The following is an 18743-nucleotide window of genomic DNA, read 5'->3' as shown; positions in this document are numbered from 1 at the left end:
GATATATTAAACGTTTATGTATGTTGAACTGATTATGTGTTGGAAACTTACGGACAAGCTCTGACCCTGAGGTACCCTTGATTAACATCCCATTCTTGTATTAATGTTTTGTAATCTTAATTTTGTTAGTTCTAGATCTGCATTGTTTTTTCCAGTATTGATATCGCTTATTTAGCAAGTGAAAACGTGTACTGATGAACTGCAAGACGAAGCAACATTAAAGTCTAACGGCTACCATCCTTAATATGGTTAAAACTTGAAATAACCGGATGGTACAAAGTTTTTACAGACAAGAAGTAACATCAAAGTCTTGCAGAAACAAAAGTAACATCACAGTCATATTCTCCGTAATTCTTTAAGCTCGATTTTACAAATTATAGAAAGCAGAAAATTTTACACAACAAAGTCTTCACACCTAGTATTATACTTTAGGCTAACCTGAATGACATTCATCCTCATTCCTCAGCAGAACTAAAATTGTGTCTTAGATGCAAGTACTACAAGACCTGCAAATTTCAATCCAGAAGTTTGTTTCACCAGCATCAGCTTCTAACTATCTCAAAGTCTTATTACAATTGGGAACAGTAATAACTGTAGAATAAATCTACTTATGCAGCCAAATTTATGACAAATAAGTTGCTGACTGAGACTTAACCTTTATGAGTCAATATGGACATTTTGAAGTAGATATCGAGCATCGTGTAAGAGGCTGTTAGCTTCCTCATTTGCAGCATCAAGCAGACGCAGCTCCCTGATCTCCTGCTCCCATTTTTCAGTCTGTTCCTTGTGGATTCTGCATAGAAAGATAATTTATACTTAAGTCATGGTTTGTGCATGAGATCTTTTTCTTGTCTTAGTTGTTCTTCCATTACTCACGATATCAATCTTTCTTCAAATTGATTACTTCTTTCCAGGAGGAGTGACTTTCCAGATTCCATGAGCTCGGAAACCTACATGAAACAATCAAAGAAAAGAATATTGAAAAAAGAAAACCAGCAAAAGGTTGCAGATAAATTGATGATTGTGCTTTTAACATCAACATAATGTAATTGAAAGTTCTGGCAATATCAACTTCATTTTCAAATATATATAGATTAAGCACGCACCAGAGTAGTGAAGCTATTGATCTTTTCATGGATGCTTGCGATGTCAAGCTGCATTTGTTCAGATAATGGAGCACCATCTTCAGTTTCTTCTCCAACGGTTTCCTCAGCATCCGTCGCTATTATTTGCTCGTTTTCCACCTATTATGAGAGGTTACAAGATTACGCAATATGATATCCAACTTGAAACTGTTCAGAGGAACAAAGGTTTAGACAATCTCACAGATTGCCTCATGCGCTTTCTTCCAACATCAGCCTCTTCACCTTCCATTTTACGATATGTATCTGTCTGTAGAAGAACAATAAGCAGGCCAGTAAGATAGGTCTATAGCACAGAACTTAATAATGTGAATGAGTTTATAGCAAAAGTCATCAAATTACAAAGAACAACCAATGTTCAGCCTAAAGACATGAAACCAGTGCACCCACACGAATGCAGCAGTTACCCTATGCAGATTTTACTTTTTTCTTTTTCATTTTAGAACTCAGTGAAATTACTGATAATAAATGCGTAGCAGGAATAAAAGGGAATTTAGTACAGATTTACCTGAAGTTTGCTTGTCGTCCAAAAAATGATTTGTCTAACAAATCAATTCCAGATAAGTATGTATACCGTTCTTGGAATGTATTCAAGTAAAAGTTTAGATCTCTGAAATTTCAAGTTCAGTATATATTTAATAAAAAGCTCATAAACTAGAAAACTCTAATCCTACACTTCCAATTTCATCCATAAATGCCTATAGTCGCAAATAATAACTACATGATGTCAATCAAACAAATAATTTGTATTAGAATAAGATCAACCTCTTGCAACAGAATATCGAAAAAGTATTCACAAACACTTAAATCAACATAGTGATGGAGAGATCAATTTAGATCATTTACAATTTTGAAAACCGGAAATCAAAATAAATCAGAGCAGAGGCATACCACTACAAAACAAACATAGGATTTATCAGCAATTACCTATAAAACTGATAAACACTAAAAAAATATCGGCAATAAATCACTAAACAGTACGAGACTATATACATTTCACCAATTTCACAAAAACATGATTACATGCACTGGCATAATTTTCATTAAAGACAAACTTAATATTCAAAAGTACGAGACTACAAATATTAATATGATTTCACATATACAAATCTATAAACACCTGTGTAATATATACAATTAACAACACAAAACTATACATCAATTCAGTTACACTTATACAAACTGACAAACACCGACAAAATTCAAATCAGCGTGAAATATGCAATCAACAATACAAAACCATTAATCATTCCGATACAACATAAAACACTGTCATAACATAAATCTGCCAGAAATCTTTTTCAACCCTACGAGACTAACCACTCCAGTTTCAACAATACTGAGACTCTATCTCACCCCAAATTACACACAAGCAAATTAATAAAGCAAAAAACAACACAATACGAGACTATATAACTACGACTTCGCAAATTCAACTTGATTAACACTGACACAACAAAATGCACAACGATACGAGACAATATATAACTAAGATTTCTCATAAACAAGCTGAAAAACAGTGATATAACACTAAACACAACAATACGAGACTATTTAACTCTGATTTCGCAAATTTAACTTGATTAACACTAACACAACAAAATACGCAACGATACGAGACTATATATAACTAAGATTTCCCATAAGCAAGCTGAAAAACAGTGATATAACACTAAACACAACAATACGAGACTATTTAACTCCGATTTCGCAAATTCAACTTGATTAACACTAACACAAGAAAATACACAACTAAACGAGACTATATATAACTAAGATTTCTCATAAACAAGCTGAAAAACAGTGATATAACACTAAACACAACAATACGAGACTATTTAACTCCGATTTCGCAAATTCAACTTAATTAACACTAACACAACAAATTACGCAACAATACTGAGACTATATGTAACTTCGATTTCGCACAAACAGGCTGAAAAGCACTGATATAACAATATACACACCAATACGAAACTCTCTACATATAGATCACGTTGTTTTCACAATGAACTTATACAGCTGACGAAATTCACATATGAAGTATATTAAATGATCATGAGCTTCAAATCGAGTACAAAAACTGATTAAATCGAATTAAAATCACCAAATCAATGTATTATATGTATGAATTAATAAAGCACCTTTAAGTAGAAGTTAAAAGTCGTCTCTGCAGCTCGTAGAGAAAGCGCGGGAAAATTGAATTTGTTTTTGAGGGTGAAGATGATGATTTGGGGGAGATGATTACAGAGACGGGGCTTTGTATTTATATCTAGCGAGGCTTGTGGTTTTTGAAGGTCGAGTGTTTTGGGCCTATTTAGTGGGCCGAGAAAAATTTATGGCACAAGGAGAAAGAATAATAAAATAGCAAATAAACATGAGTGAAGAAGATAGTAAAAGAAAATGATATAGAAGTAAATATTAATTATATTATATTATAATTTAAAATATTACTAAAGAGTTATCAATATAACATCTTATTTATCTAAGAAGTTTTTTAAAGCACAACAGTTCAACAAGAAAAGGTTTATATTAAGCAAAACTCACGGATAATGTCAAAAATAAGAGAATTAAGATAAATGATCTAAAATACCATTTATTAAGACATAATCCATTGTTTTGATTTTTAAAAGAAAACACTATATCGTGTTATATTTTAGTTTGAAAAACCTACAAAACGTAATATAATTTGGCATTTTAGGAGTAAAACACTGCATGAAAAAAATTTAGGATTGTAAAATATTGGATCATGTAACGTTTAGAAAGAAAAAGGAATAAACATGCAAAGTGATATAATCATGACTATATTCTCCGACATTGATATCTAGACCATTTTCATCAAATATGTGGCACCAAGTACCAATGCCAACTGGGGACTCCCAAACACACCAAAAGTCATCTATATTCGCAATCGCATATACAATTACCCTTACACAGAGGAGAATTTAAAAAAAATTCTAATAATCTACTAATTCTTTCACTAGACAACTTTCATCTTTCATGCACCATGTCAAGCAGCCTTTTTTATGTGTATATACACATAGTTACAACTCTATGCTTTAGAATCTATAAGAGAGGGCAAGCTTTACTATTTGTACACTAGCTAGACTAACATTTCTTTACTTGAGGGTAACCTCTTTGCTCATACAAAGGAAAGTAAATCCTATGAAGCTGTACATATATCATTTCTACGGCATCTACACAAGTTTAAGGTTACTACAAAGATGCCCGAGTTCTGGCCTTGCATCCATCCACGCGGTGAAGCTCGTCTCAGCAGCTGAAGTGCAGAAAAGATAGGATCTGAAGGTAATAAGGTAAAAGTAGCGTCTGCAAAACGAGGTAAAAGAAGAGAAAAATGTTATGTTCTTTCCTCGTGCAAGCCAAACAGCCGATTCAGAATCTGCCATGCATAATGCATATGAATAGCATAAAACTTTTCCTGAACAAACAAGATGTCAAATATAAATGTAACGGTGCAAACTTCTGCAGTTTCACCACCTTAGTTAGCATTAATCAAATAAAATGATGCAGACACAATGGGAATGACACTGACATATAGTAGTATATTAATTAAAGGAATATGATGTAAAATCACTAGCTCGATAAAATTGTAAGACGGTTAAAAAAATTTGCAGGAACTGGAAAACATATCTAACCTTAACGCTTTAATGCCCACATCCATTAAGTAAGCGCGGTGTTCATCATCACTGACTGGTAACTTTTCAAGTTGTTTGCTATAGGAAAGAATATCATCACGCAAATGCCCAGCACCTGAACACCTGTATAGAGGAACAAATACAGAGAAACCATCTTAAAAAATAGAAGCAAAAAGGGAGGTCCCTTCTTTTTACACAGGTTCAAGTTTCAGCGTGGTTATTAAAAGTTCTTTTCATACTAACCTACTTAGCATCAAGATACGTTACACAATATTTATGGAAATAATCCTGAATCATATTAATTACCTATTTGAAATTACCATCTAGTAAGGCGTCTTTTATTTGTGACATTAATGTGGAAGGTTAGGTGACAAATCCTCACTCATCCAGATTAGACAAATCCTCACTCAGTCAGATTATGTAACATACCTCTCAATAACAGCATCGACGTCCGTTTTGCTTTCAGGACCGCGAATCAGAACTCTGATAACACTCAAGATGTCCCGATAATCGCCCATTCTGCGGGCATCCTCAGTTGATAGATGTGAAATTCCCACAGGTGATCTGGGGATATTCTGTGCTAACTTGCCTTCTGCTTCTAGCCTTATGCATATTATGGCCATTGCATAGGCAACCCCACCAAAACCCGTATGAGAAACGAACAGGTATGATCCAGCAGAACTGTAAAAAAGGAAAATATTAGAATTGAGAATTTAAAAGGATTCTCTCTTCAAGACTGAATGTAAATGTAAGATATAATATACTTTATAAATCGTTGAATATTCACATTTCTGTCCCACAAGTGATATAGGAAATTATGTGATACAAAGTCTCTAGGTTTGTCCGTGGCTTGTCTATCCCACTAAAGGCATAATGAAAGTTAATCATAACTTCCAGAACCCAAAGAACAAGTCGAACTTTATTATTAGACTTCGGCTTCTGACTTTATTTATAACTGATAAGAAACTTCTGCAATATTTGTATTTTAAGCATTAGACCTTTATATCTATCCAAGAGTCTTTCTAAACTAATTATGAAATGCATCTGAGATAAAAGACAGTGAAAAAACAATGCATGTTGTTCTTATGCTAATGTATTCGAAGAGATTGTAGCTACCCGTCCCGTAGAGAGCTTGCAGATAGATTAACAAACATTTTTTTCCATACGTAGATTTACGATACACTTACTAATCTACGCAGTACTGCACTGCATCAACATCAGATGTTAAAGCTTCTCTTTCTCTGGTCAATGGGATTCTTCTATATGTTATATTAAACCCATCCTTTTTCAAAGAAGCATACACCTCGCTAGGTGTCTTCACGTCATCAACGAAGATTTTTTCCCAATACCCTATAATGCTGACTTGATTTAGTGCCGGATTAAATTCTTCACGGTGTAGAAGCATACGCCCACCGGACTTTCTGACCTCAAATATTATGTCTTCTTTCAGTCTGGCCTCCATATGTTCCACCTACAATTCGAATAGAAAAGATTTTAAACTACTGGTCCAGATTGAAGGAGTGATTAAAATGGATAGTAAGATATAATAATTACAGACCGCTGGACCAGTGATTCCCACATGCTTCAGTGTATCCACCGGTTTGTTCAGTTCTCTCAGGACAAATGGTGTGCCATTAATGAAAACGATTGCTTCTTCTCTTAAGTCAGTTATAATTACTCTTTCTACATTACTCCCTTTCACACCGGGCTTGGCACCCAAGTAAGACAACATCTCCTTTGCACCAGCAATTGTTGGAGTTGCCATACTGTACAGTGGATATCCATCTACCTGAAGGAAATGAAAGATTTTACGATTCATGTAATCACCAAATGTATCAAATATTATGCCATTACTGTATCTAAAGCATATTGAGAACTACTTTCACTTCAATGAATAAGTAAATCTTCAAAACTAAAATTAAAAAAACGTAACTCTATTATATTTACATGTACAAGCACGTTTTACCGAGTCCTCTCTAGACTTTACGAATTGGAATAGTTTCAATATTTTGTCCTGCCCAAATTAGTGGTGTTTAACTCTACTATGGCTAGAAGATGTGTTAATTTGAGTGAGTCGTTTTGTTTCACTTGTCTCGCCATAATTTTCCTTTCAGGAAACCTATGCATAGAAAGTCAAAAGGAATAAAAAAATCATATCGGCCTGGTCATTCCCAGGAAATATATATCTGTTCAGAACCAGGAACTTTGAAGATCCGGGACTAAAATTCATAACTTTGAAAATTACACCTTATAAAGCTTAATAGTTTCAGTAGTATTATCTTGGCCCACCACATCACTTACAAAGTTTTTATGGTTGATATTATATATGATGTGGTCAAATGCAGGAATTTAAATACTCATGCACACGATTCCTCTATTAAGGCTCGGACCCTCAACCTCAAGTAAACTACTTAAGGGCTAGCAGTGGAAATACAAGCGACCACCCACTAGTATAAACACGAGCCTTGTACAGTGGAAATACAAGCGACCAGTAGTACAAAAACGAGCCTTGTACAGAATAACTAAACCGATCTATTTTGATGTGTGAGATTGGGGTACGGGTATTACAGCAAATAGACCAGTAGTTAAGAACATGAAAAATTAAGTCAAAAGATTTTGTCTCTCAGTTTTGATTTCATGTGCTGTAATTAGCTATTAATATAAGTATCTGTTTATCAACAGAATAATTAATAGTCTGCTTCATGGTCTGATAGAGAGTAAGAGATTGGATGCACTCTTTTGGCAATAAATATCATTTCTGCTTACCTTGAAGACATGAGGGGCGCCACGAATTTGTATACAGCTAGAGGTTCTTTGACCAGGAAAGAAGTACATCTTGAGTATAGACCCTTTGCCCAAAACTGAACCACACCGATCCTTTACAATGGCCTCCATAACTGCATCACCATGCTGAAATTCATGTGGTGTTCTGAGATTTTCCTGAAACCGAAAAAAATTAATTATGCAGTAAAGGAGCAAGTCAGAGTGAAACGACTGCCTCTAACCCTTAAATATTGATGGCAGAAAACAAAATAATATGAAAGACATACGGGGACTGTAAAAAATCGTCCAGGTTGCAATCTGATCGACCATTTCATTGCTTGAACTTCCGGTTTCTGATTTAGCCAGTTCTTAAATGTCATTTTAGATCCTCCTTGTTCGTGGAACCCATCAAATGCTTCACTGCCAAGATATGCTGCAAAAGCAATCAGGCGAAAGTAACGCTCAAGGTATTCTGCACCACGGTTCAGTGCTACTCTCCTTTCCCTCGGCTCATCCTGCTGTTGATTGAATATCTTTCTGTATTGCAGAACTGCTTGACGTATGTTCTGCAGAGCTGAACATCTATCAATGATAGCATCTAAGGCCTCCCTGCATTTAACTCCGTTTTCAAACAAAGTTGTAATCTTCCACAATAGTAAGATGTCATTTATCCCAAAAGTATGACTTGATTTTTTGTCAGGTCTTCCTTTTACAGGACTAGAGAGAGACTCTTGACAATGATCTTCCACTTCTTCACCACTTGATAAATCACCATCCTCCTCTTTGTGTAAATAATCATCGAGCAGCATTTTGACAGGTCTCCCATAATCAATACGAAGCTTCAGAAGGCAAGCAATAACAGTACCAGTGGTTGTCCTCCCGCAACCCATCTGTAGATACTTAACTAGCATAAGTGGAGTAATGTAAAATGTAGCATTCATCACAATTGCCAATTATATAAACCTAATTTGACATTACATATGTATTGCAAGTGTGTAGCCAATTCGAAGTTTCACCTGACAATTAAAAACAAAAGCTGTGTTTTTGCAAGCAGATGCTATATTTATGGCCAAGGTGTCAAAATCAGAACTCCGTGGAGCTTTACCATCAGTGATAGGCACCCTAGCATATTTGACTGGAAAACCGTTAGTCTCCAAGCCTCTGAAGACCTCAAGTGGGGTTTTAACTGCTTCAGAGCTCACAGGTTCCCATTCATCAAATATTTTTCCGTCATCATCTTCATGAATAACCATTATAGCACCATGGTAGCGGTTAGCTTCTCGCAGAATATCATCCTTTAATCGAGCTTCCATTCGTTCCACTCTATCACGATCGATTCCCTATAAGATATCCTACTATCAGCTAATTGCGTATGACTGAGTAGAAGAAAATCAAACTTAATAAACAAAGAAGCCAGTATGGTATATGAGCACTTAAGAAAGATGGCTTAATAGCAAAATGCAAGACTTGATGTAATTGTGTTATCTGGTTTAAACAGCCAAACGTCACAAAAAAAAAGGAATAAAGAAAGACCATCTCCAATCCATAACACCAAAATAGTCTAAAATTACACTATTATAGTGTAAAAGTTACACTATCCACAAAACCAACTCCAACCCATTTACACTACATAATACACATATTAAAATCTTTTGTCTGTAACAAGACATATTTATCTAACATTTTCAATGTAATCGGATATAAATGGGACATGGTGAGAACAATTTTGTTTTCTTGACATGGAGGGAATACTTGGAATTTTGAAAAGGGACAAATTTGGTGTAACACTTGCACTGAAAGAACACTATCCAATTGGTGTAATTCTTACACCATTAGAGTGTTGGATTGGAGTAGGTTTTACACCAAAACTTGCATTATCTTAGTGTTATGGTGTTGGATTGGAGATGCCCCAATTGTAATTTTATACAAGTACTTCTGATGAATATATTAAACAATATGTTGCCTCATCTTAATGTCTTCTAACTAATTAAAGAAGATTCCCTTCCAGAAACTGCTGACCAATACTAGTTCCACCATTTCTAACTGAAAGATTTTAACATGTGCACAAACATAATATATATGTGTGTGTGTATAGTTCATATGATACCCTGACTTTAATAAATTATAGTTTTGTAAAATATGAAATGCATACCCGGTACTCAAGCATGTTTTTGTATGGTCTTTCAACCTCACGGAGAACAAAGGGTTTCCCGTTAATGTAGATTACAGGTTCTTCCCTCATATTATGCCAGAAAACTGGGCGGCCGCCTTTAGAGCTACCTATTCTATGGATAACAGATATAATGCCATCAACCGTTGGATTTGCAACACCATAAACTGGGAAACCAGGAATTTCTCTAAAGTTAGGGGCACCCTCTACTCTTTCTGGCAAAGAAGGACGTTGACAACCAGGACAGTGATCACTTTTAAGGACTGTTTGACTTCCTAGAACCTTCCCTTGCCTTAAGCATGCAATAGTTTCCATATCAGAAGGACGATCTTTAGCAGATTCTGGAATATTCAGAAGAGTTGGTTTCGTTCTTGCATAACCAAGTGCCCCCATCGGGTCTCTCCTTAGCAATCTGCAAAGGAAACAATAAGTGATAAAATGTTACTAATACATGCTCAAAAAAATAGTGTATTTAAAGACAACTGCAGGCGCACAAATCAGATATGACATGTTTCGGTTGAGTACTAATGATTAAGATAATATAAACTTACACGATGCTTAAATTTAATGTTTCACAATTAGCGAATTGTACACCCATCCATCACAATTGTTCACCATGAGTATAAATGACTATTAGTGTGACTAATTTCTTTTATCAACAGTGGACATTAATTCTGCGCTAGGTCATGTATAGATAAGTTAAATATTTTAGGTATCGGTATCTAAGTGGAGTAGAAGCTTTCCGTTTGATCTTATGGATGATCACAGACCGATTACTGTCAGAAAAATGTTTAAGCACACACGATATCATTGCAACTTAAGTTGCATTACATTAGAACCATTAACAAGGCATAAATTAGAACAGGTACAATTTCCTTAAGCTCCCTTGGATGATTTCAAACAAGTTGTCTGGTGGCCTTATATTTCAGACTCAACTACAAGAGGGTAAAATGTCCAGTATTGACATGAAGGATCCAGATTTATAAACAATAGTATGTTGACACAGAAATGTGCATATATAGTGCAACATTATCAAGTCACCTCGATTTCAGGATGGGATAGAATAACATCTTTGATAAACAAATAGACTCTGTTGCTTACCTTTGTATAATGGTATATAGTTCTGGCCTTGATTTCATCCAATCGTAAAAGCTGCAGTGATTGGAGGACCCAGAATTGATTGCTACTCTCTCAGTATGGAGATATACAGAAAAGCATATAAGGTAATAATATCTTTCCAAGTACTCCACAAAAAAGGACAAGTGTGCCGCCCTCTTCATCTCATCAGATTGACGCAAAACACTGTTGCGATAGGTAGCAATAGATTCACGCAAGTTCTGCAAGGCAATTCAAACAAAATATTTTCAACAGTTAATACTGTTATCATGTTTTTTTTTTTGCAAAAAAAAAAAGAGAGAATATTATCATATGAAACTGCAGAACCTAATAAGAACCAGTGAACAAAATCTCTCTTCTAAAACAAAAGGCTCACAAGTGAAAACTGGGAAGAAGAAATATTAGCATGACCACCTTTCTCAGAAAATAACCTCCAACAGAATAATAAAGGGCAACTTGAATGAGAATCAAAAAAGACCTTTAGTATATCCGAGATGAAAAAAATCAAAAGGAATACCTGCATAGAGGAGCATTTGTCAATTACTTTGTCCACTAGCCTTTTTCCTTCAACACCACCCTGAGATCAGAAACCAGTATAAATATTAGAAGTGGTTTCTATTTTATATTATTCTGAACTAAAAGCAGACAAGGTGAACTCCTTAAAACTACCTCCAAAACCCGTATCAAACTTCTAATTACTGTATATTCTCCTCTAGACACTGCCTCCTCTGAGTTCGGCATATTGTCAGCAGCACTAGAGGCACTGTCAGAAATTGTTCCAAGTGAGCTTGTCCTCAGAATACCTAAAAACCAACGTGACTCTCAGGGTTATAAAGAGTAACTAGTTTTTAGTTGGAGTTGTAGATCTTATAGCACACAGGCAGTGAATACATAAAATTTGACAAGGAAGATTCCTGTGCAAAATTTGAGACCAGCAATCTTAGTGCTTAATAGACCGCATAAATTTTAATTGATTACGGGTGAAAAGATATTTGTTCATCATCATAATCTATCTTGGGGCTGGATTTTGTGATTATTTTAGATGATTGATATTATCCAAGGTTGGTTAGCTAAATAATAAATTTTAAACAAAAATTCATGTTAGCTAATCAATATTTATTGGTGGAGTGTCTCAGAGGAAAAAAAGAGGAAACCATATGTCTGTCTAAATTTTAAGATAGACGTAACTGAAATAGTGCCCCCTTAAGAATATGGTCACTATCATTTACTATTTTCTCAACATGACTTATTCCAGTTGCGTTATCTGAAACCAAGTTTCATACATATTTCTAACAAGACTATGAGAGTGCTAAGTACTACGGAGAATAGGTTTTAAAAGGCTAGGACCACTAAAGTATATGCTCCTGCTAAGGGCTTCGGCAACACTTTCTCCTCCCAGGATCAGTCACAAATATGCAACTTCTTGGAAGAACATCTCTCGATATACAAAACATAATCACAATATTCAAAAAATCAGGTCATCTGTGCGAATTTCCAGAACAATTATTAACTACTAAAACAACCCTTAAAGAGTGTGTATGAATTATGATTCGAATCAAAGCAAGCGCATGAAAATGATATCATATTAAAAACATGTGATCAAATAGAGGAAGTTAGAAAAGAATTTTTTACCAAAAGATCCTATCCGATTAAAATAGATCAATGTAGCTATCACCATTCCAGTTGTGGTTCGGCCACGCCCCATTTGGCAGTTAAAAATTATCCTTGTCTCTACATCAGCTTGTAAAATTCTGTGGACCTAATATTACAATGTCAAAAGAATCAGAATAAGGTGATGTTAAAATATTTGGAACACAATCTACAAGAATATATCCCATAATTGCATCATGAAGACAATTAAAAGACGTTTTTTGCTTGTTTTTCCACAATCAGTCCTAACATCTATTGAGGATTTCAATCATAGTTGTTAAAGCGTTTAAGCCCGAAGCCGAAGCAGAAATGGATTCCATCAGCCATAAACAGACATGCAAAAGTATACTCAGATTTAGAAATTATGTCCTAATCTCTTACCAAGTATTTACTCCCTCCGTCTCATTTTAACTGCTTTTGACTTTTTTACACGCATTTTAATGTGTTAAAAAAATCACATCTAAACATAATTATTCTTCATAAAAATTATATCAAATAAAAGTTTAGGTTCTAAACTTTTATTTGATATAAGAATGGAATTTTTTTATTGAGTGTAGATATTGTTTTTTTACACCTCAATATACGTGTTAAAAAGTCAAACATCAGTTAAAATGGGACAGAGGGAGTATTTAAATTGCATTAATATAGATAATAAAGTAGCAAAATGAATCATTCACTGTTGTACTCCAAGATTAGTATCAATGTCACCCATCAATAATATCATTTTCCCAATTGTCCTTACATACATAACATCACTTCTCAAATAAATCGATGGATTAAGGGTTTGGGCAAAAAAAAAATTAGAACTGAATTTAGTGACATATAATTTCGAGCTTAAAAATAAAGGAACTCACCAGAATATCAAAATCTTGCTCCTTTGGCGATTTTTCATCTGTTATAGGAACACGGTCATAATCAACCAAGTAGCTTCTGTTCTGAAGTTCCAAATAGACCTACATCACGGAAGTTACTATTGGTCATTCATGAACTGTGATAATATCATTCTTATTTTTAGGATATAAAAAGTATAATTATACCTCCAACGGCGTAATCACAGATTCTTGTGTCACTGGCTCCCACTGATCTACCATTTGACCATCTGGTAGCTCATCAGTTACAAGGATCTTATTTCCATATCTATTCAATTTAAATTGGAATATATAGACCAAAAAACAATGACCGTCAAATAAAGCAACCAACAAAATTAGACCATCCAATGAAAAAAAGACACAAGAAGAGTTCACTTTTAAAAACCTTGACGCTTCTTGCAGGATATCTTCTCTCAGACGATCCTCCATTTGTTCAAGCCTCAACCTGTTAATACCCTACCAGATATGAAATTTAAGTTAATATAAAAAATCAGAATTCCATTATCTTGATTCTAGATATATAGTAATGGCATCCCCAATGTCAAGGCATGCAAGATAGAGATACATTAACATAAATATATGTATACATATCTTACAACATAACCCATTGGTTAAGTAGCACAAAAATGGATGACTGAAATACCAAGTTGATAAATCAATATATTAGATGATGCAGACTAGTCCGGATGAAAGATCAGAGAAGATAAAGAAGAAAATTTAGTTGAAGATGCCCAAAGGCATGATGCATAGAGTTGGTTATAGTCATGAAGTAATGCGCCGCAAGCAACAAAAATAACTGACAATAGATCGATGCCTAATAATTAACGAAGCCCTACACATTTGTCTTCTATAACTCAAAATAGGTCAAAAATCATATATTTCCAAATTAAACCACATTGTGTATTTAATAATTTTTGTTCCTTTCTTTAACCACGTCATTGATAAGTAAAGAATTTAAAAGCACGCTTTATTTCGACGCCAGCACTTCCCAGAAAAAACTATGCTATCGGATACTTGCTTAAAGAAATCCAGGATACTCGCATCAATGATGCTCTATACAGGGTTACCTATCAAATGACCAGGGCTGATGACATGGGACAACTCGAACTAAAATCTAAGAAATAAAAATTACAAAAGCATCCAGGTTTTAAAGAATCATTCTGTAGTAGTAGTAGTTAGCATCACATAATAGTTTAACCACCAGAATAAGGAGTTTAAATTGAAGTAACACACCGTATGTTCTAAATTGGAGAAGGGCCTTTCTACATCACGTAATACAAAGGGGCGACCATTAATATATACCACCTGTCAAGAGGAGAAAAATACACATAAGGAGAATCAATGTAACGGATAAGAAGAATCTTCTTAAAATAATAATATGATAAGAACATAGTCGCCTGCTATATTTGAGGTTGTCCAAATTCCAAAATAAAGTCATCAATAATTCTAGGACAATATTACGAAAGGGATATTAGCATGAACTGTCAGAGTGAATGGTATCATGAAACTTGGACAGAACGATAAAACGTCAACTTTTAGAGTGAATTGTTGTCCTAAAGGTTAAACATTTGCAACTGTAAAACTGAGGTCGTTCTGATTAGGATTTGCAAATAATAGTAGACGCTGTGTTATAATATTCCCCATGTGAGTGCCTTGTCTATAAATATGACGAGAATATGCTTCTTGATAATAATTTCATAAACAAGTAATCGAACATACCGGTTCCTCACGAAGATTTATCCAGAGAACTTTTGTTTTCTTTCCACTTATATGAGCCCCAATATGGTCAAGAAGATTTTGGATTCCAATGGTGGTTGGAATTGCAACACCGTAAACATGCAGTGACTCAGCCTATTAAGTCAGGGACAAATAAGCAGCGAATTAGTTATAAACAGAGGACTTCAATATGTGAGGCTAGAACCCAGCAGATGCCTCTTAACTCAAAATTTATTATAGATCACTAAAATCAACAAATGGACCTAATGCAACAAACCACAAATTCTTTTATGAGTGCCAACTGAATAAGTTTAATATTATCAGAATCGGCATTACGGCTTATTGCTGTAAAGAAACTCAAAACATTGAAGGACTCTGTGCCATTCTTCATGCTTATGATCTCTTCATCATCTGAAGATATTCGGATACCAAAATGCATAATGAAAGTACCTACTAGTAAATAAAAAGTAGATCCATGAACCACACGATGTAAAATGTGAGACAACTAAATTACGTAATTCTTTCAACAGATAATCAATTTGCTTTAAATAGATAACGTTCCTCACATAACGTGTCGAGCCCGCAACCAGAAATACCCGGACCATCGAAAACCCACCATATTTATAAACGGATTCAGCCTTACTTATCTTACAGATGTCAGATGTTACAAAAGCCACACCTAATTAGGTTGACTCCCATGCCAAACCTACGAAAAAACTGACATATCTCCCAGCAGTGCCACCACACTTTCGGTTAGATCAGACTTTGATAACAATGAGACACCCAAGTCCAAGCCACAATTTAACACATACCGGATTGTTCAACAACCAACCACAAAAAACAGTTACCGACTTTGGTACACCTTAGTTATAGACTTATCCATATAACTTATCTTACCGACGTGGGTGTTAAATATATCCTACCTTAATGGGTCCATGTTTTTATCGAGCCCGCAAACTTAACCAAGTCTGGGAGGTGAGTGAAGCTCCCAGCTGGATCAAGCTTACGTATGCTTTCATTTATAGAAAATCATGTTATACATAATTCTTGGTGTACAGGAAATCTGAGTGAACTAGGTTTCGTTCCCTTTGAAGGACCACCTAGAAGGGTCATTGCCCTAGAAGCCTAGCCACAAAGGCCTAAGGCACAAGTATAATCCAGGGACATGGCGGCTAAGCAATTGGCCCAAGTTTTCTCGAAGCCAACGCTTACCCTTTTCCAACTTTTTCCTTAAATACTGTACGTAGACATTGATTAACTTCAAAAGCAGGATCGCGCGTATAACTTTCCAACAGGGTGTCCGCTACTAGCTAGGATTAAACAAGACCTTTCATTGTGAATAAATTGCACCGAAGCTCCCACTACTAGCTAGATTTTAATAAGACCTTTCATTGTGGATACATTGCACCAAAGCTCCCTGGTTAGATAATTCACTAGTTTGGGGGATAATGTGTTATAACATCCTAAAACTTGATGATTAAATAACTTCAGGGAATAAGTAAAACAATACATAAAACACATCTATCTATAAATAACTTTGGGGAATAAGTAGGGTTCAGTTCAATTGTGTATCTTACATGAAGTACTAATTGCAGTATTTGAAGTGCCGCAAATATTTCAACTTACTAAGCATTGCAAAACATCACAGCATCCAATTAGTACTAGGCTGAACTCACTAAACTAATCCATAAAACACAAATATCTATACATAACTTTTGGTTTTTGGAAAATAATACATATAACAAAATTTTCATATTTCAGTATCAAATGCTTATTTCAGACCATATATCCAATATCCAGCATCTTCATATTATAAAAGTTACATCTTTTTTGCCACAAAAAGTTATAAGTATCAATTTAAATTAATTTTTTAAAACCAATTTATTCATGTCCCATCACTTATATTTGAAATATAAATTATAAAGTAATAAATTTATACCGCAGAAAAACTTTTCAAAATTAATACAAATTACAATTAGACATAAATACTACATGTATCTCTAATAATTTTTAAAGTTTAAATATATACATTTGGTCACTTAGAAATTGAGAACCAAAGATCAGAATGTGATAGTCACATTTCCAGAATGTCAGAAAAAATCTCCTGCGACAATCAGGTTGTGGTCAGGCAAACACATGGCAAGGTTGCAGGTTAATCAATTAAAAGTAACCATAATCATAGAAAAACAAACGAGAGGCTTAAATTAACTTAAATTTCATCTGCACATTAATAAATGAACTAAATAAATATTCAAAAAGTTACTAATATAAAAAAAAACTTGCACAATTAAAAAACTCAAGCAACACAGAAAATACTACCTGCCGGAAATTGGGGGCACCGTCAATGTGAGGAGACAACCGTTTGTTATGGCACCCCGGAAAATGGTCACTCTTCAGAATTGTCTTCTTTCCAAGCACCGATCCATCCCTCTGCTTAATTACAAGCTCTGGCTCCTCCGACATCATGAAAGTATCAAATAACCAAAATTTCTCAATGCCGGTCTCGAAAAAGACAGGCACCACGGGAACAAGGAATTCTAGTCAAGATGAACACGACTAACAAATTTACGTTTGTTCGGATAAACGAGAGTATTCTTCTTCCACAAGGTGAATTCTGATGTAAGCTTTGTCTCTATGCTATTAGTTAGTTGCTATGTTTGTATCTATCTTGATATGTATGTGGATTGTGAAATGACTGAGGGACAGTAAGTAAAGAATGAGATGAGAGGATTTATAGTTATAGCTGAGTGGCTGGCGGAAGATGACGGGGCAAGCAAACGTGAAAACCGTGTGTCTTAGTTCATCCTCTTTGTAAGTTTGCCACATGATGTTTGAAGCTAGTAAATGCCTTAATTCTTGCCTAAACTATTAACAAATGTTCGCATGAAACAAGCGGTTTTTAGTTTAATATTGAGTTTGGTTTAGTTTAATATTGAGTTTGGTTGTTAGGATGAAAAAACAAGAGTTATTAAATAGGGTAGGCTTTGGTTGTACCTAATTTCTTCCTTTTTTGGCTTGGTAACAGGTCTTTGATTTTCTAATTGTAATATGGAATCTGGTGAAAATTACTTTTTATAAAAATAATGAATAGATATTTCATAATGTTTAGTCAAAAATTGGTCAATTTGACTTTTTAAAATAAAAATAGACATATAAAAGGGGAAAGAGGGAGTAGTTACGTTTAAATTTTGCATAAAATGTGAAAATTGTGCTGCTTTTTTGAAAATACTTTAAAGAATTATTTTTAAAATAAAAAGGAAGGGGGCGTGTCAGTGTGAAAGAATGCCATGACTTACGTGAGCAAGACAAAGTAAAAAAGTAAAGCATAACAATCGTTCACATAACAGCTTACTTCCCCTTCCCGATATTTAATAGGAAAAGCAAGAAAAATGGGAATATTGTCATATTTTAAATTATTTTTATGTTTGTGGGATAAGAATTTCTTTTAAAAACAATACATTTGAAGAGTAGATAAAGTATTGAAGTATAGTTAATTGATAAATTTGGGAAGTGAATTAAAATACTAGATGAAAACAATTTTTTATCATCAAAATTATTTAAGATATTTTAAAATATAAAGAGTTAAAACTGATTATTTGTAATATTTTTTTTTGAGAATAATTATTTGTCATCTTATATTATAATATGTGTATGTGAAATT

The 18743-nt window shown here is 34.4% G+C and overlaps 2 protein-coding genes across 2 annotated transcripts; both read right to left on the bottom strand.

Annotated features, from left to right (window-relative positions):
- Window positions 1-217: 217 nt before the first annotated feature.
- Window positions 218-3472, bottom strand: LOC108214068 (uncharacterized). Its single transcript, XM_017385853.2, has 6 exons — window positions 3287-3472; window positions 1327-1392; window positions 1107-1244; window positions 877-950; window positions 656-793; window positions 218-506 (listed from the first exon to the last, which is right to left on the bottom strand). The coding sequence occupies exons 2-5, from the start codon at window positions 1372-1374 to the stop codon at window positions 658-660; spliced, it is 396 nt and encodes a 131-aa protein (XP_017241342.1). The 5' UTR covers window positions 1375-1392; window positions 3287-3472; the 3' UTR covers window positions 218-506; window positions 656-657.
- Window positions 3473-4016: 544 nt separating this feature from the next.
- LOC108215182 (uncharacterized) lies at window positions 4017-17930 on the bottom strand. The gene is made up of 19 exons (XM_017387565.2): window positions 17402-17930; window positions 15086-15217; window positions 14600-14671; window positions 13752-13822; window positions 13535-13634; window positions 13352-13450; window positions 12480-12606; window positions 11517-11650; window positions 11365-11424; window positions 10833-11068; window positions 9714-10143; window positions 8578-8901; window positions 7849-8451; window positions 7565-7738; window positions 6357-6587; window positions 5986-6269; window positions 5228-5479; window positions 4799-4921; window positions 4017-4469 (listed from the first exon to the last, which is right to left on the bottom strand). Exons 1-19 carry the CDS (start codon window positions 17546-17548, stop codon window positions 4340-4342), a joined length of 3729 nt encoding a protein of 1242 aa, XP_017243054.1. The 5' UTR covers window positions 17549-17930; the 3' UTR covers window positions 4017-4339.
- Between the last annotated feature and the right edge of the window lie 813 nt (window positions 17931-18743).

The sequence above is a fragment of the Daucus carota genome, chromosome 3 (assembly GCF_001625215.2).
Source record: "Daucus carota subsp. sativus chromosome 3, DH1 v3.0, whole genome shotgun sequence".
Lineage (NCBI taxonomy): Eukaryota > Viridiplantae > Streptophyta > Magnoliopsida > Apiales > Apiaceae > Daucus > Daucus carota.
Note: the sequence above shows the minus strand (reverse complement) of the source record. Positions and strands in the feature narration are given on the sequence as shown.